We start from the raw sequence: 23,678 nt of genomic DNA, 5'->3' as shown, positions 1-23,678 counted from the left end.
TATTCATTAGGTTACGGCTGATCATGAGTCATATGGCAGAAATCCCTTCCGCCTACATTATTACCCAAAGTTAAGGTCCTGAGCAGGTGCATATGTTCCCATTAATAATGAGAGAGAACATGCAAAAACAGAAAGAAAGGTACAAGTGAAATTTTATATCCCAATTTATACAACTGAAAAGGAACTCTCTGTAGTTCAAAACTGAGGTAAACACGTAAAATATACATTTCATCTTTGCAAAAAGGCAAAACAGCAATGATGTTATTCATCAAATAAAACAAGAATTCTGCAACAAAAATGAAATGAAAAAATATAAAAACCCAGTTAATTAAAATCTTCAAAATAATTCAAAGAAAAAAAAACTATAAGTACAAACTACACCAAGAGAATTTTAGAAATGGAAAATACCATTATGGTTCTTACTAGTGCTCTTTGAACACTGTTTCTGACATAACTACCACCTTTCAAAGATCAACTAGAGTCCCACTTCTACGAGGTACTCTGACTTCTCTTCCTTCCCTACTGCACTTCGTAGCACACAGCACAATGAGCACTTTATCATAAGTGCCTCCATCTTAGCATATGATTCGTAGGTAAATTTAGAAAGTTGTAACATTTTTTTGATCACAGAGACGCCTTTAGGTATGTCGTAGATACCCTCCAAATCCTGTTAGTAGAAAAACAGACACTTTTTATTTGGCCACAGAGAGATAGCAGGATGTCTTATAGTGAGAAAAATAGGGGCACCTGGGTGGCTCAGTTGGTTGAGCATCTGCCTTTGGCTCAGGTCATGTTGGGCTCCCCTGCTCAGTGCAGAGTCTGCTTTTCCCTCTCCCTCTGCCTCTCCCCCTCTGCGTGTGCTCTCTTTCTCTCTCTCAAATAAATAAAAAAAATCTTTAGAACAAATAGAAAAATACTTACATCTTCTGTGTCCTTAACTCGTAAAATCTGTTCCCTCAGGTCCTGTAAGTCATTAAACGTGGACTGAGCTGTAATAGAATATACTAGTGCAAACCCTTGGCCATTCTTCATATACAAATCCCTCATCGCTGTAAATTGCTCCTATAATAAAAAACGTACAATTATAAGTATGATTTCTTGAATGTACACTGGAACAATTTAAATCCGAATAATCACAAGTAAGCTACTGAATTTTTTCTTACACGCTATCATGACAGGAAACATAAGACCTATTACTACAAACTTTCTAGAAACTCTGAGGTAGGTGTTCTTGTTCCCTACTTATACAACTAGAAGCAGTGACAATGAACTAAGGAATTAGAAGGAAGATCTTAAGCACCTTATCAGGCTGTATCATGCTTTCCGTGTGGTTTAGAAAACTGTACATAATTCCTTTGTACATACAGATCCTAATTAAATTATTCTGATGCTACTAAAGATGACCTCCAAGAAAGTGCTGTTAGAAAAGAGAAGTCCAAGTACTGAATCCTGAGGCCCTCCAACATTAAGGGGTTGGGGAGATGAAGACAAATCAGGAAGGAGACTTAGGAGTAACCAATGATAGAGGGAGAAAACCAAGCAATCGTTGGTTCCTGGAAGCCAAATGAATAAAATTTTTACAGAGGACAGTGATCAACTGAGTTGCAGGCTGCTGAAAAGTCCAAGGGAGTTGAGGTTACACGCAGAGGACTGATAATGAATGACAGGCCATGGACTTGAAGCTATGTGAAGAGGGGGTTAGGATATGAGGACAATCAAAGGTGGTGGATAAATGGACTACAGGTTCCAGTGAAGTTGAAAATATAAAAGGAAGCGAGATGGAAAAACAAGAGGTGGAGCATAGCATGCTCGAAAATGAAGTGAAGGTGGTATGACAGTTATTGGTGATCATATAGTCTAGGTAAGACCATGGGCGGGAATGGCTGAAGCAGTACGGAGGTCAATAAACTGGTAGGCCGAGGAAATGGATCACCTATAATATCCGTATAGATTCTTTTTGAATACTAAAATCACCAAGAATTCTGACTGAAGCAGTGATGAAGAGAGGGAGCAAAAATCTTCAAGGAGTAAGGAGTGATCTGGAACACAATTAATGAGCATCAACTACTTTCCAAGCTTTATGCAAGGCACTGGAGACACAAGACAACTAAACAGGCAAGACACAGTATGCTGAGCAGTAGGATGGGAGAATGACAAGATGTTTAAGAGCACAAAGGAAAGATCTCTACAACAGGGAAGAACTTCCTTAATTTGGACAAGAGGAAGAACAAAAAGCTCCTTCACACTTGTGGAGATGATGAAAGGAGAAAGTAGAAAAATGCTCTTTAACTGCTGGGGTATCTGGAAACAGAGAATGACTGCCGATTCAGAAGCTAAGGAAATTAGGGGGGGTTGGAATGGCAAAAGGGGGAGATATTTTGAGTCAGCATATATAAGAAAGATGTAGTTCTAATGATCCCAAACTTCCTACTGGAATCAAGATTTATTTTCTCACAAAAGAAAGGAAAAATATAGTACCATTAGCAATACAATTACTCCAGTCTACTTATATGCTTTTCTTAATGACATAAAACTTTCTCATCATTTATAAAATTATGTGGAAAATTTGTGCTAAATTTTAAACAACTTATAACATTTAAGAATACCATCCATACTAAAGCTGAGAACTGCCTAATAGGTAAAGTCTATGTATATGGAGAAAAAAAGAAAAATTACTTAATGTGTGCATTTATGGCAGTATACAGGAAATCATCAGCAATTAGTAACAAAATTGTAAAGGAGACAACAAATGTAGGCAATGAAAATAAAAGCAAATACTTGGAGCTCATACTATATAACAGGCATTGTGCCAAGTAATTTATAATCATTATCTCATTTGATCATTACAAGCACCCTATGATATATTAATGTCATCATACACTAGCATGTAAAGATGAGAAAAATCAGGCTCAAAATAATCCTAAAGATTTCTGTCAGAAAACATGTATCTGTCAACAGCCTCTTGAGATGTTAAAATAATGATAAAAGGCAACAACAATTTCTATAAAAATTAATGACTATGGTGCCAAGAGACAAAGTCTTATATAAACCTAGAGAAATACCTATTTTAACTAAAATTCTGGATTTAAAATACCTTTTTTAAAAAAAAAGCAGTAATAGGGTAATCCTTACCTCAATATAGGTAAGGAAGATACCCAACATACACATCTCTGTAGGTTAACTCGACATATGATGCAAGAGTGGTATGTGGGCATGAAGTCTATCACAGATGGTTGGAAGCACAAAAGAAAATTTAAGAAGCCCTACATTTAGATAGTTTGTTCTTAATCAGAATAATTACTTTTACTCAGAGGAATTATTCAGATAACAAAACCTGTTCACTAACTATAATCTATTAGAAAAAGAGAAAACATCCTTACTGTTCCTGCTGTGTCCAGGATTTCGAGCATACACTGTTGGCAATCTACTTCAACTTGCTGTTGGGGAAGGAAGGAAAAATGAAAGAGTAATATCAAAATCAAAATGTCAGTCCGTTTTCCTGCCACCTCTTCACTCCAAGTACCTAACAACTATAAAGCCTTTTCTCTAGCAGTTTGCTATATTGGCTGAGACTTGACTTGCTACTATAATAAAGAAGAGGAGGTCTCAAGCATGTTCTATTAATATGACAGAAGCCAGGACTATTAATGCTGAGTTTAGATATTTTCTGACCACTGGAAACTGAGTAATGATTTTTGCTATTATTGAAGGCAATGGTCATATTCTCCAATTTAAGAAAAACTGCAACAAACAGGTATAGTTCTAACAGAAATAAAAATGTATAAAAATACGTAATTTATATTATCATCAAAGAAAACAAAGCACCAAAGTATGAAATAGCTCTACATGCAGACAAGACTTTATAAGACAATTCTGCCAACTTACCACGTTCAAGTTGTTAAAGTTTTATTAAAATGTGCCCCAAATGTAACACACAGAAAAATTTTAAGAGATAAAGGGAATGCAGAGGTGCTAAAATGAATAACACTGAACTCATACAGTCCTCAAGACTTTAAGAACAAGGTATGTCTTCGGAAACGCTATGTGCGTAAGGTGAAATTTTATATACCGAATTGTATTTCCCCAGTGTTTTTATAAAGTTAAACGAAGGTTGGCCTAAAGAAAGTATCAACTATCAACTGTGTAGAAAATTTTTAATAAAGCAGTGATTAAGAAAAGTGTCAAATCTTCAACATTCTAGGTACAGATCTGTTTGTAGTTACAGCTTTAGCTAGCAACTTATTTGGGGGCAATTTTAGTACTGTAATACTGTCTTCTAAAAATAAACATAACAACATAAGGCCTATTTTAAATGCTTCTGCGTCAGATCAGGGATTGCTGAGACCACTGGCGGTGCTACAAACTCACTGTCGCACCACTTACAGGACTACTGATGCAATCTGCACAATCAGTAAGTAGGCACGCTCAATGAATAATCAACTATGTCTGTAGTTTCTCAATGTACCTAGAACACAATTTTATTTCCAATTTGCAGATAACGAAACTGCTCTGCCAGTATTGCTGGAGGAGCTTACATAATTTAATAAAACTTACACCACCATTACAGGTAAATTCTACAACATCTAACAAAGTAATCCTTTCCTATTTGTTGAAAGGTAGGTCTAATTCTCTGCCTCCCCGCCCTTAACATACTTGGGAAATAAAATCCTGAAAATTCCTCATAATGCTAGTCTTATAATGAAATAAAATAGTATTTTTTGTCAAGACTAATTTTTTTCTTTTGAATAATCTTTAGATGTTTTAGAACTTTGGCTTTAGGGTCACAGTAAAATGGAGCAGAAAGTACAGTGTTTCCATATACCCTTCACCTGCTTCCCACTAGCCTTTCCTACCATCAGCCTCCCACACCAGAATGGTACATCTGTTAGACTCAATGAACCTACGTAGAGACATCATTATCATGCTAAGTCCACAGTCTACCTTACGGGCTTACTCTTGGTGTTGTACATTCTATGGGTTGGGAAAACGTGTAATGACATGTATCTACCACTACAGTATCATACAGAATCCAATATCTAATTTCTTAGAGTCTAAAGATGAAATACCTTCAAAGTTATTATAAAACTAAACAAAAATAAAAATGTTCAGTCACTGGATAACTTTGAACATAAAAGCAATCTTAATTTTACTTCACAAGATGTGTTGTTTTCAAAAATATACCTACTATTTATATGCAATTTTTCAACATTAACCCCCCGTCCCCAACCAGGAAAATGTGCACATTAAAGAACAGATTACTAATCAGTAACAGAACACAGAGCTCTCTGTAGCTAAGTAGTATTTTATGAGAAATAGTCTGTCCTGGTGAAAGTTTTAAAAACAGATACAGAAGGAACATTTGTATCACTTCTCAAAAACGATTTTTAAAAAGCAATTCTATGGATCAAGTTTTAAAGTCCTAAGGAACTATTTGTAAGCATGTGTACACAAGTTTCACATTTTACCTTTCTGTAGGAATCTTCTATCGTTGGGTCATATTTTTCAACAAAAATTCCCTGAACAAACTGAACTGTCTAGAAAAAAAAAACAGGGAAAAGTTAAGAACTTAAAAGAAAAATCAACTCTTTTCGAATGCTATTCACACCATTATAAAGTGATATGGACTAAATGAAATTATGTGAAAGTTCTGGGTAAACACGCGGATGTGGAGTCTCATTATTTTTCAATACAAGGATACACCCCCAACTAAGAGGGCACATTGAGAAAGGAGTGGTCGTGTTAAAAGCTGTCAGCAATGCTGCCCCCAACTCCCACTGTGAAATAATTACTATACTAAGTTTCAAAATACAGTGAAGATACAAATAAGGACACAGATCAATCCTAATGAATGAAAAAATGAAAATTTATCAGTATTTAAACTCCTAATACCTCTTTATGTATCTAGAGTAACTTCTATTTCATGCTCTTAAAGGAATGAGACAAAAGGTTCTAAATTTTTAAAAATCTTAAAACAGTCTGATTGTGGGGAGAAAGAGAAAAGGAAATTAAAAAGTACTGAATTAACTAAATTTATAGTCACATTCAAATTTCATGTTCTCCCTAGAAGTAGTTATTTTTCCAATTTGCCAGCTAAGATTCAAATACACAACCTTTCGGATTCCAAAGCCTTCCTTTTTTCATTGGAAACACTGCCTACTCAGCTTTTTCACATTATCTACTTCTCCCTCTAAGATTTCTATAAACACAGACTTGAAACCAGGTATTTTATCATTTGGTAAATAAGAAGTACTAAAGATGGTTGTGAAATATTGCCTGGACAGCTTTAAAACAGGGTCTGGTACACTGCCGCCTAAAAGCAAGGCAGGGTGAGAATGTGGCCTGAGGTCACCTACACTTCAATTATGCACTATTTTAGTTTGAGCTAAACACATTAACTGAATGTAGGAAACTTCAAACTTCTTCCTCTTACTAAGCTCCTGTTCTTCAAAGGAGGCTCAGGATATAATTACACCAAAAACTTTAATCATTATTTTTACCAAGGATTTAATCACCTCAGCTTCTTAGTACTACACAGAATTCAAACATGGAAAACTTCCTAATAATGCTTTACACTAGAACAGAGGTTCTCAAAATGTGGTCCAGAGCAGATGTTTAGGAAAAAACCTACTGTCCTTGTAATACCAGGACACATGTGCTTTCTCTCATAAATAGACACTGTTTCCCAAGGGGTATATAGCATATGCTGTAGCTAGACACCAGATGCAGAAGCAGGCACGAGAACCCAAGTGCTTTCTGTAAGTCAGTTGTTAGAGGCTAGCAAAAATGAAAACAATCTCCCACTTTCACTTCCTTCTTCCTAAAGCAAGCTTTCATTATTTCTCTGGATCTCGTCTTCTCAGTTCTCAGGGACATCCCATTCATTCATACCGACTTTTGTTTTATTCCTTCAGTTTTCCTACTGGATCCTCCTCTTCCTTCTTTACCTATTGTCCTTTCTGTGTTAAAATCAAAAACAGAGACCAGCCTGAAAATTCCCTGAGCAGATAAAAGCAGTTTAGTCATGTAAACAAAGCTGAATTTAGCTTATTTAGCAAAGCTACATTGACCTGGGGGTCATTTCTGGCTTATGCCTCTGGAAATCAAAAGCAAAACTCACACTGTTTCCCAAAGTTGATATGAGGTAACCACTAACCAATTCTCTATCATTTAAAGGAAATTCTAACACTAGAACCAGTCGCTGAAGAATAAAATCACTGCATTCTCACTCTGTAAGCTGCTTTATAACAAGATACCCCTGAGCCTCATTCCATGCTCTGGTTGAAGGTTTCCTGTTGGCAAACTGTCTTTCTGGTGTGTGCACAATAAACTAACTAATCACTACTTCAGTGACCCATTAATTTCACTTCTGTTATTTCTTGAACTTTTGACACCTATAACAATTATTCCCTTCCCATCCTACGCCGTCACTGTCCTTTCTGCGGGATTACTGCCTCCAGCACACAGACTGTTTGCTCTACCATCTCCCACCCAGGAATAAAAATCGCCCTTAAGTCCGCGACTCCTCCAGCTCCACCCCTCTCTCATAACCAAACTTCACCTGTCTACAATTATGGTTCTGTTTCTTCAGCGCTCATTTACTCTTCCACCCCAGCATGGTTACGGCACTATCAATCTTACTGAAGCTTGCTTTTATCAAGGCCAGCCCCCTCCAGGTTTCTGTATCATCTGCTTCCTTCCCTCGACTTGACTTCTGAGCAGTCAGTAAAGATGCTTTCCTTACATTCAAGTATAAGATATACTCTTCTATGCTGGAGCCTTCAATCCTACCTACTCTTTATAGGTTGAGAGGTACTCAGAGCTCAGTTCTGAGTTCTTTCTCTAGTCTCTCCCTAGACAACCTCATTTATTCCTATGGATTTTTATTTTCAATTATTTTTTATTTTTGAAAAGGTAATCCATGGACATAGGCCAAAATACAAAAGACACAAAAGAGTATGCAGTGGTAACCAACCCTACCTATCACCTTTGTCCCTAATTATCCAATTCCACCCCCAAGTAACCAGTATGTTACCTATAGCTTATTTAACCTTGCAGAGATAGTCTCTACACTATCTTCCCCCTCACCCTCCTTTTTTTCTTATCAAACTATTGTCTACACTGTTTGGTACCTTTTCCTCCCCTAAATAATACATCTTAGATATCACTGTCTATCAGTATATACAGAGCTGCTGAATTCTTTTTAATAGGCATATATTATTCTACTCTAAATGTGTATTAAAAACTCACTTTTAACCAGCCCCTATGGTAGACATTTAGGTTGTTTCTAAACTCTTACCACTGTAAGGAATGTTGCAATCGATATCCTTAACCACATTATTCTGTATATATGAACTTATATGTGAAATTTCTAGAGACTTGCTGAATTGAAAGTTATATGCGAGGGGCGCCTGGGTGGCACAGCGGTTAAGCGTCTGCCTTCGGCTCAGGGCGTGATCCTGGTGTTATGGGATCGAGCCCCACATCAGGCTCTTCCGCTATGAGCCTGCTTCTTCCTCTCCCACTCCCCCTGCTTGTGTTCCCTCTCTTGCTGGCTGTCTCTATCTCTGTCAAATAAATAAATAAAATCTTTAAAAAAAAAAAGTTATATGCGTTTATTTTTATTTTTTTAAGTTTTTTTTATTTTTTTAAGTAATCTCTACACCCAATGTGGGGCTCAAACTCACGACCCCAAGATCAAGTCACATGTTCTTCCTACTGAGCCAGCCAGGTGCCCTGAATATATGCATCTAAAATGACAGATATTCTCATTCACCACAGAGGTAATAATTTACAGGTACTAATTTAAAAGTAACATAATTCTCATGAAATTAAATACCACTGATATATTCATGGTGCCCCAAATCATTTCACAAGTCTCTTTAAAGCTTATTATCTTGAGGATCCAATTACTTATTTGATGTATTTATTTTAACATCTCACATAAACAAATTTGACATGACTTGAGTTTTAGTCACAGATCTGCTCATTCTTCAGTGTTTCCCTTTTACTTAAATGATCCATCCATAAAGTTAGTAGCTCAACAACTAGAACTTTGGGAATCATCCTCAACAACTCCTTCTCTCCTAGTCCTCACATCAATTCAGCACCAAGTTAATTGTCAGAACATCTACTTTTCTCTCCTTCGATGCCACATTCCCAATATGGTTCCACAAACAATAATCTGGGGTCAGCATTAACTCCCAACTGGTGTCCCATGTCCACTCAGCCTCTCTTCTAAATCACTCCACACAGAACAAGGTACTCTCTTTAAAACATATATACAATTTTGTCAACACCCCTCTCACCCCTGAAAAAAATCACTTTCAATGGCTTCTCACTGTCATTAGGGATAAGTTTCAAGTTCTTATATGATCTTTAAATCATGATGTGGTCCCTGCCTCTCACTTCATTTCCCTCTATTTGCCTTTGCCTTCCAGTTCACTTCTGCCACAACGATTGTGACCTGTTCACAGTCAAATGCTAACTGAGGTTCATCTGTCATAGGGATCTCTCTTAACAGTCTACTTTTCTTTCAAAGTATCTCTCTCACAATAATGAGGTAGTTCTTCATTTAACTTTGTAATTATTATATCTCCTCCACTGTATGGTAAGCTCTGAATGACTGTGATTGGTTTTGTTCACTGCTGTAACCCCAGAGTCTGACAGTATATAAGCTCAATAAATATTTACAAAATACAGCATGTATACAAAAAATAACTTCATTTCACTTAAGTCTGGGGTGGGAGTAGGGTAGGACTTACTCCACTAGTATCTGAAATAATCAGTGTTCCCCCACTGGAATGTAAGTTCCTTAAAAAATGAGATCTTATTCCTTTTTGAATCACAATCCCAGGGGGCTTAGCACATAGTAGGCAGCCAGTAAACATTCAGTAAGTAAAAGAATGAATGAGCCACCATTGTAAACTACGCCTCTGTGGTTACTGAATGAATCTCTGTCCCCTGTGGGGCAGATACCAGGCATATAAAAAATACTGCCACCTTTTCTCACTAATGACTAAAAGTCTAAGGCAAGCAAATATCAATGTCTTTCTAGTACTATACTAATTAAGTTAGAGTTAGGTGGCTAACTTACCAGAGCGGACTTCCCCACGCCTCCTGAACCAAGGACCACTAGCTTGTACTCACGCATGATGTGGTCTGTTTAAATACTGACAATCTGGGGAAAAAAAGAAAAGCCTAAAGATTAACAAACATGCTAAGAATAGCAAGAATGTGCAACTGTTACATGAAATATATGACATTTTGGTTTTTGTTCGCTCTTTCCCTTAATACTATTAAGGGGAAGACAGGCACTTAATAGTAAAACCATGCAGATTCTAAGCTAAGTTTACAGGACTACTGCCAGGCATTCATTAAAGATCATCTTCGACTAGACATCAGTCATCATTAGAGCCTATTCATGTTACCTGTAAGAGTGTTTGACCAGAAAATAAGGTGATTAAAACTAGTAGCTGTTTTATAACTACAATCATGTACCCAATTCTTTACAAAGCTATTGTTTAAACAACTTAACACACTTTTTTGAAAAGTTCACTCACATTAGCATTAATGTATATGCTATTTTATTTGCTTAAAATATCATATAGTAATTATACACTATTTTATTATTCTATATAGCTGTACTCTGTAAAATGTTACCTTGAAAATTACTAGGATACAAAAGGGATATTATTAATGAAATTGATAAAACTCTATAAGTAGGTATTAGCAATATACTCCATAAGGCCCAAATTGCTAGAAAGAAAAAAAAAAAAAGAAATACAAACTTTATTTTTTATCTCCACAGTTATCTTAAAAGGTAAAAAGGCAGGAAAGAATTTCCGATGGCCATGATGGAATAAGTATGAATGGACTTTTAATCCCACAGTCAACAGCTAAAACACCAGACGAAATACATGAAACAACTGTTTTCAGACATTTGACAATAAGCAGTATAGGACTATGATCTCTGAGTGATGCGACAAAATGAAGTGAGGCCTACACCTGCCTTGGCTTTCTGCTTGGAGGCACTTTTCAGACTGTGGCACAGGGAGGAAGAGCTTAAGCAGAGACCAGAATGTGTATCAGAGAAGATGGAGTTAAGGACAGAAAATTCCAGAAATCTGCACAGGCATTCACTTGAGTCTCTGGCCAAACATTAAGCAGAGTACACAGGATGAAACTCCATGAGGTAAAGGCGAAGAAAAAATAGGGATCTATAAGCTGAACAATTCCAGGGTGCATAGAAATATTGGGAGTTTTGGTCAGGAAAGTTCCCCTTGTTGAAAAACAGGCAATTCATTTGAAATCCCAGAAGATTCACAGACATCTTGAGAAGCTATGCAAGACAGAAGAAAATGGCAGTATCTTTAAAATGCTTAAAGAAGGTGGCTCAGTTGGTTAAGCATCAGACTCCTGGTTTCTGCTTAGGTCATGATCTCAGGGTCGTAAGATCGAACCATGCATCAGGCTCTGTGCTCAGTGTGGAGTCTGCTTCTCCTCCCTCTGCAGCCCTGGTTCCCCGTGCTCTTTCTCTCTCTTGAATAAATAAAATCTTAAAAAAAAAATAGAATGCTTCAAGAAAAAAATGGTCAATCTAGAATGCTAAATACAATGAATCTATCCTTCCAAAATGAAAGTGAAGTTTTTTCAGATAAATAAGGAAGGAAGGAAGGAAGGAAGGAAGGAAGGAAGGAAGGAAAGAAGGAAGATAAAATGAAAGGAAACAAGAAAAGGAAAGACAGAAGGAAGAAGGAAAAGCTGGGGGAAAAATTTCACCAGTACCATTTTAAAAAAGCAAAGGAAGTTCTTTCTTCAGGTGGAAGAAAACGATAACAGATGGAAACTTGGATCTACATAAAGGAATGACGATTATAAAAGGAATAAAAAGTACCAGAAATGGTGAATGAGAGTAAATCTACAAGACCTTTTTGACCACTTAAATTGAAACTAGTAATTACGTACTACAAGGTTTTACAACACACACAGAAGTAATAGTACAGTAACGGCACAAAAAATGAAGGGGACTGGAAGTATATTGTTCAAGGTTCTTACAGTGTATTTGTAGTAGTATAACATTATTTGAAGATAAACTGTTGTATATTAAAGATGCATACTCCAAAACCCAGAGCAGCCGATGGGGGAAAAAAAACTGATTCATCCAAAACACAGCAGAAAAAATACAAAAAAAAGCAATAAAGAACAAGACAGGAAAAATATAAAACAAACAATAGGAGAGCAGAATTAAAAGTAACCACACCATCATATTAAATGTAAATCATCTATTCCAATATTCCAACATTTCAATTCAAACTCAAGATAAGAAAGCAAGACCTAACCATGGTGTCTTCAAGAAAAAAACTTTAAATAAAGATAAAAGGAAAGTTAAAAGTAATATTTGTTGGTGACAAAGTCACAGTTGCTGCTAGTATCATTACTAGTGGTTTGTTGCCTGCATTCAAAATAGAAATAAATACTAGAGGTTAAGGAAAAATAAAGATTTTTCTTCTTTACAAGTGTTGGGGACCTTAGATTATGAATCCCTACCTACGCCAAGCAGTTAGAATTTTGGTTACTCTAATCAAACTCAAATGTTTTGGTTTCACATCTTCTTTACACCCTTTTACATTCTTAAGAGTTTACATTTATATGGATTCTCAAGAATGGATGTTGGATTTTTTCCAAATACTTTTTCTGCATCTTTTGGTATTATACGGTTTTTCTTTTTCTTCCCACCAATATGTCTTCTCTTTCCACTTCTATTCACCATTGTTCTAAGCTAGTTATAGTAGGATCCTTTATGCAAAAGGAAGAAGTAAAATTGTCTTCATTCACAGATAACATGATCCCATATATACAATACACGATAAAGCTACGAGACTAATAGGGGAATTTAGCAAGATTTCAGGATAAAAGGTTGATACAAAAAAACAATAACTATTATGTATCTGTATATACTGGCAAAGAACTGAAAAATGTAATTTAAAAAATACCATTTACAATAGTATCCAATAAGAAGTAAAATACTTAAAAGATGATTTTAAAAGAATACGTGCAAGGCTTATATACTGAAACTACAAAACATGGCTCAGAGAAATTAAGGACACAGTAATTAGAGAGACATGCCATATCATATTAAGATACGTCCATATTATTGTTAAGATGTCAATTCTCTCCAAGCTGGGTCTACAGATTCAATGCAATCCCAATCAGCAGGTTTCCTTTTTGTAAAAATTGACAAGATGACTTTAACATTTTTTTGAAAATGCAAATAACTTAGTAGAGTTAACAGTTCTGAAAAAGAAGAAAAGTGTTGCACAATCTGATTTTAAGACATAATATAAAACTACAGTAATAAAGATATTGTTATACTGTCATGAAGACAATCAGATCAGTGGCACCAAATTAAATCCAGAAATAAAACCATGTATATATCTTGAGTTCATTTTTGATAAAGGGACTGTCATACCCATCCTTCAAGATAAGCCCTCAAGGATCCTGGCCTCCTGGTATTCATAACTTGTATTGTTCACTCTCAGTTTTCATACTCTTGTGTAGTTTCTTCCTAAGATTGGTTGTGTGACCAATAGAATATAGCGGAAGTGACCATATGTGACCTCCTTTAAAAGGCACTGCAGCTTGTACCATGGTCTCTGGGATCATTCTAAGAGAAGCCACTCACAATGTCATGAGGACATTTAACCAGAAGCCCTTCTGAGAGGCCCAGCTGGAGAGGAATTGAGGATTCCTACCAACAGTTAGCATGCTTTACCAAATATGTGAGTGAACCCCCTTCAGAAGCCTATCTTGCAGTTTTAGTCAAGCCTTAATTGAGAGGATTGCAATCTCATGAGACCATGAGCCAGAACCTTCCAGTCAAGCCACTCCCAAACCCCTGATCCACAGAAACTGACAATAAATGGTTAATGTTGCTTTAAGCCCAGTAAGATTTCTGTTAATCTGTTACATAGGAATAGATTGTTCAAGATGGGGCAAAAGAATTCAGTATGTAAAAGACAATCTTTTGAACAAGTCAGGCTGGAAAAAAAATGAACTTCAACTCTTAGTTTTGTTCATTAACAGCCAAAATCTAGAAATAACCCAAGTATTCATCAAGAAGTGAATGGATTTGGTATATCCAATCAATGGAATACTACTCAGTAATAAAAAAGAATAAACTACTGACAGATTCAACAAGACAGATGAACCTCAAAAAAACAAACCAACCAACCACTCAGCAAAATACATAAAAGAGTGACTACTGTATGGATTCCACTTACATAATATAATTCTAGAAAAGACAAAACTAAGTTATAGTGCCAGAAAGTTACTTGGGGCCAGTGGTAGGGCAAGGGTAATGACTATAAAGGAGCATAAAAGGAACTCTTCTGGGTGATGGAAATGATCTGCACTTTGACTACAGTGGTGGTTACATGGGTATTTCCATTTATCAAATCTTACTGAATTGTACATTTTCTTAAAAAGATTATTTGTTTATTTACTTGAGGGAGAGAGCGCACAAGTGGGGGGGGCAGAGGAAGAGGGAGAAGCAGAATCCCCACTGATCAAGGAGCCAGATAGAGTGCTCCACCACAGGACCCTGAGATCATGACCTGAGCTGAAGGCAGATGCTTAACTGACCAAGTCTCCCAGGAGCCCCCTTTTTGAATTGCACATTTAAAATAAGTATATTTTAGGAACCTCATGCACTGTTGGTGGGAAAGCAGACTGGTGCAGCCAGTCTGGCAAACAGTATGGAGGTTCTTCAAAAAATTAAAAATAGAATTATCATATGACTCAGTAATTCCATTACTGGGTATTTACCCAAAGATTATGAAAACACTAATTCAAAAAGATACGTGTACCCTTATGTTTACTGCAGCATTATTTACAATAGCCAAATTATGGAAGCAATCAAAGTGTCCATCAATAGATGAATGGATAAAGATACGGTATATAGAGACAATGGAATATTAGTCATAAAAAATGAAATCTTAACATTTCCAACAACATGAATGGACCTAGAGTAAAATGCTAAGTGAAATAAGTCAGTCAGAGAAAGAGAAATGCTGTATCATTTCACTCATATGTGGAATTTAAGAAACAAAACGAATGAACAAAGGGAAAAAAGACAAACAAACCAGATTCTTAAATATAGACAAATGATGTCTCCAGAGGGGAGGTGGGTGGGAGAATGGGGGAACTAGAGAAAGGAGATTAAGAGTACACTTATCACAATAAGCACTGTAATATACAGAATTGTTGAATTACTAGACTATACACCTGAAACTAATATAGCACTGTATGTTATACTGGAATTAAAATTTAAAAATAAATAAAATTTTTAAAATTTAAAAACAAAAAACAAAAAAAAAACGGACATTTTATTACGTGTAGTTTGTAGCTCAACAGAATTTAAGAAAATCCAATGGGGAAAAAAAGGGAAATTTCTCAGAATACCAATTACATATATAGTTTTATAAACTGAATGTGTTCCCCCAATGTGATGATATTAAGAGGTGGGGCCTTTGGGAGGGAGGTACTTAGTATTAGATGAGGATTAGATGACTGGATTAGCGCCCCTGTAAGAGTCCCAAGAGCTTGCTTCTCTCACTCTCCACCAGGTGAAGACAGAGACAGCCACCTCTAAGTCAGGAGGCAGGTCCTCCTCAGACACATCTTCCAGTACTTGATTTCGGACTTCCCAGCCTCTGGAACTATAAGGAATAAATGTGTTGTTTAAGCCACTCAGTCTATGGTAATTTGTTCCAGCAGCCCTCACTAAGAAACATAGTAAGGACAAATTACAGTAAACTATCCAACAGACATGGTGACAGGTATGATTGCTGTTCTGAATCAAAAAACATTTACAAAGTATCTCCCAGGTACCAGTTCAGCATTAGGTGCAAGGGACACAAAAATGAAAACTATGTTTCCCATCCTGGAGGAGCTCATGGAGGAGGAAAAAATAAGTAATTACAATATGATGCGAACAAAGTTTTTACAGAGCAAAGATGAAAGGGTTGGGGAAGGATGGAGGAACAGAGAAGAGAGCAGGTTAGTTTTTCAATGGAGGTTACATAAGAACTAAATGAAAAACTGAATAGGAATGTTCCAGGTAAGTAGGGAAGGGCATTCAAAGCAGAGGAAACAGCTTGAACAAATACTCTAAATCACTAAATACACAAGATCCAGGGAATACCACACAGATGGGTGTGGCCAAAACACACGGTTTAAAAGCAAGGTATGGAAAATGGAGCAGGGTATGGAGACTGGGTTATTCTTGCAAAGGCGCTCACCATGTACAAGAGCCTACAATTTATCTAGTAAGCAATGGGGAGAAAACAGTGATTTTTTTTTTTTAAGTAATACAGTCAGATATATATTCTGGAAAGACAACTGCTAACAGTGTATAAAATGGACTGAAGGCAGGGAGAACAGTCAGGAAGCTACTGAATTAGCTTGGGTGGAAAATGACACAGGCTTGCACAGCAGCACTAGGGCTGATGAGGGGACAGTGGTTTTCTTTCTTTCTTTTTTTTTTTTTTTAAAGATTTTTAATTTATTTGACAGAGAGAGACAGCCAGTGAGAGAGGGAACACAAGCAGGGGGGGTGGGAGAGGAAGAAGCAGGCTTCCAGCAGATGAGCCTGATGTGGGGCTCGATCCCAGAACGCCAGAATCAAGCCCTGAGCCAAAGGCAGACGTTTAACGACTAAGCCACCCAGGCGCCCCGGACAGTGGTTTTCTGAAGGTCAAACTGACAGGCCTCCGCGGCTAGTTACAGATTTATTTAGGGGAATGAAGAGGAATCAAGAATAACTCCTAAATATCTACCTTGGGCAAATTAGGTGGCTAAAAGGAGGTTTAAAAAGAACATATTCCTGCCCAAAATTAAGTCTGAAATTCCTATGGGAAAAGTAGGTAATATGTGCTTTTAAAACTCTAAGTCTGGGAGCTCAGTAGAAACCAAAGAGCTAGAGGGTACAGACTTAGGAGTTGTAAGAAATGTTAATAGTTGAAACCACAGCAGATGAGATCAACCAAAGAGAACTTATTCATTGAAAACAGAAGAAAGCTAAGAATCAAGCCCAAAGAAAGGCCACATTTTACAATGTAAATGGACAGGAAACCGGAGGAAACTGTGAGTTGGGAGAGGTTTGTGCTGGGACATTAATCATCCTGCACCTCTATCTGTGTCAGGTGGTTCTCTTACTTCCATGAAAACAAAACAAAAACAAACACCTTGATTATTAAACACAAGAGCATATATATATCCAGACAGATCTATGTTGTCTGTAACCCCCTTCTCAGGTCCCTGGTGATTCTTAGCTGGGGACCACTATCATTTTAACAAGATGTAAATACATTATCTCTCTAATGCAAAAATGCGTATCTTTCAAGAGGGGATCCTAATATAGCAGGCTCATTTATATTTCCCAAATTGCCTCCGAGGGCAACAGAATTTGGGAAAAGCACTCAGACACGGCCAAATTATTTTGGGTATTCTGCAACAACAAAATATTTGGCCCCTGTTCCTCAACTCAAGTAGTAAAATATTCAAATCCCAAACCTATTTTTCATATATACTATATGCATAGAAAATTATTTTCTTTACACCTAACAGATACTATGGGTCATGAATGTATACACATGCACATGCAAATACAAAAATAATATAGCTCAGATAAGAAAACACACACACACACACACAAATACCCAATAAGGAATAATGTGGATTACTATTTTCTTTTGAAAGGGGTTAGTTCTAACTCATTACTGCCAAGTTAGAAAACCACTATGTTCTTCCAAGCAAATCCCATGCCTTTTTATGGAAATCTCCTATGCCCTGCGCTCCCAACACAGAACCAGAAAATGTCTCACTCTGGTTTAGATTCCCTGACAAATAAGGAGGACAAGAATAAACATTACACTATGTTTAAATTTTAAGTCAATCTTGAGTTCCTAACATTATAGTCCAGGCTATACTACAATTTTTTCATTCTTCCTTCAGCAAAACTACTTCTAAATTTCACAAAATAACATGATTGTCTTTATGACACGAATCAATCCCAATTTTGTTGTTTCAGTTTTTAAATATGTAAACTAATTAATTACAAGATAAAATAGTTTCTCCTACACAAATGAACCTACAAAACAAAATTCATTTAAGGAAATTTGGTTGTGATGAGAAATTCTGGAGAAAAAATTTTTTACATTAAGGAACACTGAAGGTAGTTTCTTAACAAGCAGTTATATTGTTGATTATATGTACAGAAGCCATGAATATTTTATTTTATTTTAAAGATTTATTTACACATTTTGGGGGGGGAGAGGCAGAGAGAGGGGGGAAGCAGACTCCCCACTGAGCTTGGAGCCCAACCAAGCTCTAGCCCAAGACCTCAAGATCATGGCCTGAGCTGAAACCAAAAGTCAGACGCTCAACGAACTAAGTCACCCAGGTGCCCCAGAAGCCATGAAGATTTTAAAACTGACAAATGACCACATATTCTGGGGGTGATGGTTAAGTAAATACGGAAATCATGGTAAGATTTAATCTTCTAAAATAAAGAACAATGTTCTTCATATTACATCATAATGGAAATTCAACTTTTTTATAACATGAAATCACATTATTTTTTTTTTAAAGATTTTATTTATTTATTTGACAGAGAGAGCCAGTGAGAGAGGGAACACAAGCAGGGGGAGTGAGAGAGGAAGAAGCAGGCTCCTAGCAGAGGAGCCTGATGTGGGGCTCAATCCCAGAACGCCCAGATCACGCCCTGAGCCCAAGGCAGACGCTTAACGACTGAGCCACCCAGGCGCCCCATGAAATCACATTATTATCTCATTGCAAGAATCTCTCCCTTGATACCTCCTCCTCTTGTTCTTCTCAAGATTAGCACTTTGGGGGTAGGACGTACATAGAGAGAAAGTGATCAGACATTACGTACTTGTAAATGAAGTTTATAAATTAGTCTTCAGTCTAAAACCAGGCACATTCAGCCCAACAGCATTCCTACCCCTTCCCATAACGAGAGGAGATAAGCTCTTATAAATAGAAAAGGCCAACAGGGATTCTCAAGAAGAGCAGACAATCACAGATTTGAGGAAAACAATTTGACAGAGGCAATGAATTCAACAAACGAAGAACAAAAATCGAAAGAAACAGTTAAGAGGACCTATAAAGCACTGTAAAATAAATTAATATCCCTAAAGAAACTTATGAAGTTATCAAGTCTATCCAAAAGATACACTAGAGATTTAGGAAATAAAATATATGACCATCAGAAGAGAAATCAGTAGATGGGCTGAAGTGAAAAATGGATATAGCTGAAAAGCAAGTCAGTGAAGCAATATACTGAACCTACCCAAAGACTGCAGAACAAAAAGACATAGAGATGGAACGTCGAATGAAACAAAGAAGCAAGAAGGATAAATCTCAAAGTTCTACCAGCTATCTGACAGAACGTCTAGAAATGGAAGAATTGAAGAAATAACAGAAAGACATTTCCCGAGGTAAACTAAGAAAATTAGCAATCTTCAGATTTAAAGAGCTCAATGAATGGCAACATAATTAACAACAACAACAATAACAAAAACAAGATATTCACAACTGAACACATAGGAGTTGAAATTTCAAACCACTGAAAATGAAGACAATCCTAAAAAGCTTCTACAGAGGAAAAATATATGCCCCTTTCTCTGAATATGGGAAGGTTAATTAAATTTAAATTAACATATAGTGTATTATTAGTTTCAGAAGTGATTCATCAGCTGCATATAACACCCAGTGCTCATGACATCAGGGGCAGGTTTATTAAACAAAATATAGCAGAAGTGATGTTGTCTGACTTCTGATGCTAGAAAGGGTGGACAGAGCCTCCTCCTGGATCTCTCTTTTGGGAGCCATGCCATGGGGCCCAGAGCTGTCAGGATGTCCTGAAGCCACTACTTTGGAGAGACCATCCGGACACAGAGAGTTGTGTAAGAAGCCCTCACAGTTTCAGTACCCACAGATCTGTGAATAAAGAAGATTTTAAGATGATCCCAGACAGCTACCATCTGACTGCAACACTCTGAGAAACCTTAGGCCAGATCCACCCAGCTGAGCCACTCTCTACTTCCATACTCTAGAAAACTGATAGATGATAACACATGGTTACTGCTGTAAGCCACTACAGTTCGGAATGGTTTAATAACCAAATATAGCAGAAAGAAAAGAAAATATAAAGGACAAAGAACAGATGGACAAATTGAAAATAAATGGAAAGATGTCAATATAAATATATCAGTAATTACATTAATAAATATTCAATAGGAAAGAAAAGAAAATTAAAACACAAGGCAAAATATATAATGTAAAAGTTGACACAACTAAAGGGAAAACCAGAGAAATACACAGCCATGATTAGACTTTTTAACATGACTCTCAGCGACTGACAGAAAATATAAAAATCAGTGATGATATATATGTAAGATTTGACCGAATAATGAATCAACTTAACCCAAAAGTCATATACATATAAATACACCACACCTAACAACTGCAAATGACACATTTTTTTCAAGTGTACATGGATCATTTATTTTTTAAAAAGACTTATTTTAGAGAGAGAGAGAGTGTTTGCAGGCATGCGCAAGCAGTGGGAGGGACAGAAGGAGAGGGAGAGGAGCCTCAAACACACTCCCTGCTGAGCCCTCAGTGGGGCTCAATTCCAGGACCCTGAGATCATGACTTGAGCCGAAACCAAGAGTCAGATGCTTAACCAGCTGAGCCACCCAGGGATCCCATATTTTTATTTTTAATTTTCCTAAGATTTTATTTTTAAGTAATCTCCACACCCAATGTGGGGCTCGAACTTATAACTCAGAGATCAAGAGTCGCAAACTCTACTGTCTAAGCCAGTCAGGTGTCCCTGGATCATTTACTAGCAAGGCCATGCTGGGCTCAACTAATTTCAAAGAACTGAAATCACAGAGTATTCTAACCATAATGCAATCAAACTAGAAATCAATACAAAAATATAACTACATAATCACAGAATGTTTTTAAGTTAAACAACACAATTCTAAATAATACACTGGTCAAAGAAGAAATCAAAATGGAAAGTAAGCAATTAGAACTAAATGACAATAAAAATACATATCAAAACTTACTGGTGTAGGTATGCCAACAAAAAAGGGAAAATGATTCAAGAAACAAAAAGGCATTAGAACAAAAGATCATGGAAAGCAGATAAATCAGTAAAAATTACGGCTAGAAATCTAATTATTGATGTAAAATATGTACAAAAATTTGGTAATAAAACTCTGTGATCTTCTCCACACTGGTTTGAGAGGAGTTAGGAAGGAAAGTAAAGGCATGTTGAAGTTTTTTCTCTTGGTGGGGGAAAAAAAATAAATGATACTGCATCTCTCAATACATTGAAAAAATATAAATCAAGACAGGTAAAAAATGCAATGTAAACAACTAGATTATATATAATTTAAAGATCACTAGAGGAAAAACACGCAAAGAAAACTTGACCAATTCCACAAAGAGTTCGAAAGTGAAAAACAACAGGAAAGAAAGGTAAATAAAAGGTAAAAGGAATAAGACAAAACAGATCAGTAGTCCTGATACAATAAAAAGAAGCCCTCCTAAATCCTAAGTTTGCAAACCACAAATGATAAAAGCTTATTTTATGAAGTCTAGGATGACAAATATAAGACTTCTTAAATAATATACTTAACTTCCATGTAGCAAATCTTATGACATGTTGTATCAAATAGCTTGGTTCTGTCTTTTCTTGTTTTACATACTGAAGTCAGTACTCAACAACAGAATGCCTGAATTATAGTAGGTGTTTCTTTTCTGAAAATTCAGTCTAAAAATATCTCTAGACATGGTCATCAAAGGCCTGTGAGCTCTACCTTCACAAAACGGTCCGTTCCATTTCTGGGTAACCTAACTGTTACAATGTTCTTTACACCGCTCTATTTCTTTGTAGTGGCCACTTACTGGGTCTGTCCTCTGATGCTAAACAGAATAAAGAGAATTCCTCTTCGTAAGTCTATATCCCTCAAATATTTGAAGACAGTTATTTCCCACCCTCTCTAATATCCACTTTTTCAATAAGCAGTCCTATTTCCTTTTTCAAATGGTAAAGTTTCAAATTCTATAATCATTCTGGTCTCCTCTGCAAAAGCTTTAGTTCTTACTCTCTCTCAAAAGTATTATGCGCTAATTAGTACTATTAGCAGGCATTACTAAAAAGCTTAAATTAAAAATAAAAGCCGTCACTTTATCCTCTTTAACTTACAACAGTTAACTTCAAACTTCTGGCTTCTTTGAGTGTTCTCCATATTTTTTTAAAAAAGATTTATTTATTTGAAAGAAAAAGAGAGAGCACATGACTGAGTCGGGGGGGGGGTGGTGTGCAGCAGAGGGAGAGAATCTCAGTGAGACTCCCCACCATGGGGCTCAACCTCAGGAACCATGAGATTATGACCTGAGCCAAAATCACAAGTCGGAGGTTTAACCAACTGAGCCACCCAGGCGCCCCAGTAACACTTTAAAAAAAAACTTTTTTTTTAAGAACACAAGGTTTCTACAGTTTCTTACGGTCTTGCATTTCCTTACTGAATGACACTTCCCCACTTTTTTATATATTAAAAAGGCAAACAAATTCTACTGTTTTAAGAGAAACTCATCTGTCAATTATCCCCAGGTAAATCTTTACCAAAATCTTAATACTGTATGACTTAAGTTTGACTGAAACAATCATCTCATTCACCACTGCACCCTTGAAATTCTCCAAAAATTCAAGTGAAGGATTAAAACATTTAATCCAACCCTCTTATTCAGAAAAGCAAATTTGACAAGCAGTCTTAAAAAGCTTAATATCCTGGGGCGCCTGGGTGGCACAGCGGTTAAGCGTCTGCCTTCGGCTCAGGGCGTGATCCCGGCGTTATGGGATCGAGCCCCACATCAGGCTCCTCTGCTCTGAGCCTGCTTCTTCCTCTCCCACTCCCCCTGCTTGTGTTCCCTCTCTCGCTGGCTGTCTCTATCTCTGTCAAATAAATAAATAAAATCTTAAAAAAAGAAAAAAAGAAAAGCTTAATATATTATTATGACGACACACACACTAATCTACCATTTCAAATTATTCCTTAAACAAAAAGTTACTTAGGTATACCTTTTTATAATAATCCTATAGCATCTGTGGTTGTAGCTCCTCTTCCATTCTTACTATGTCCCTCTGTTTTGTTTTGGTTTGGTTTTTTTGATTGATCTTACCAGGTTTGTCTTTTTCTAGGAATCAACTTTGGCTCTTGATCCTTTACTATAAGCTTGTTTTTTATTTCTTTAATATTTGCTTTTATGTCTATTTCTTCATCCCCGTCTTTATTCAGTTCTTTTTCTAATTTAGCTTGGATGCTTGGCTCTTTAATTTTCAGCCTTTCTTCTTTTCTAATTAATATCTCAAACCCTCTATCAGGGATCATTTTCCTTCTACCTAAAGTATCTCTTTTTGAAGCTGTCTTAGAGATATTCTATTGGTAGCAAAATCTCTTAGTTTTTATTTATCTGAAAACTTTGTATTACCTATACTCTTAAAGACATTTTTGCCTGAAGAGTTATTTACTCACAGCACACTGTAGTTATTATCCTCTTATCTTTTGGTTTCAATTTTC

At 36.5% G+C, this 23,678-nt stretch overlaps 1 protein-coding gene across 2 annotated transcripts in view; it reads right to left on the bottom strand.

The window, feature by feature from the left end:
- The window catches only part of RAP1A (RAP1A, member of RAS oncogene family), a 75,309-nt gene that overhangs the window by 10,233 nt on the left and 41,398 nt on the right, over window positions 1-23,678 (bottom strand). For both annotated transcript variants that reach the window (XM_034654079.1, XM_034654078.1), the window contains 4 exons: window positions 10,094-10,177; window positions 5,466-5,534; window positions 3,381-3,437; window positions 922-1,062 (listed from right to left, as the gene is read on the bottom strand). In XM_034654079.1, coding sequence (XP_034509970.1) covers window positions 922-1,062; window positions 3,381-3,437; window positions 5,466-5,534; window positions 10,094-10,150 — 324 coding nt within the window. In that variant the 5' untranslated portion in view covers window positions 10,151-10,177. The remainder of the gene's footprint in view (window positions 1-921; window positions 1,063-3,380; window positions 3,438-5,465; window positions 5,535-10,093; window positions 10,178-23,678) is intronic.

The sequence above is a fragment of the Ailuropoda melanoleuca genome, chromosome 2 (genome assembly GCF_002007445.2).
Source record: "Ailuropoda melanoleuca isolate Jingjing chromosome 2, ASM200744v2, whole genome shotgun sequence".
Classification (NCBI taxonomy): Eukaryota; Metazoa; Chordata; class Mammalia; order Carnivora; family Ursidae; genus Ailuropoda; species Ailuropoda melanoleuca.
The sequence above is the reverse complement of the archived record's forward strand: the minus strand, read 5'-3'. Positions and strand labels throughout refer to the sequence as shown.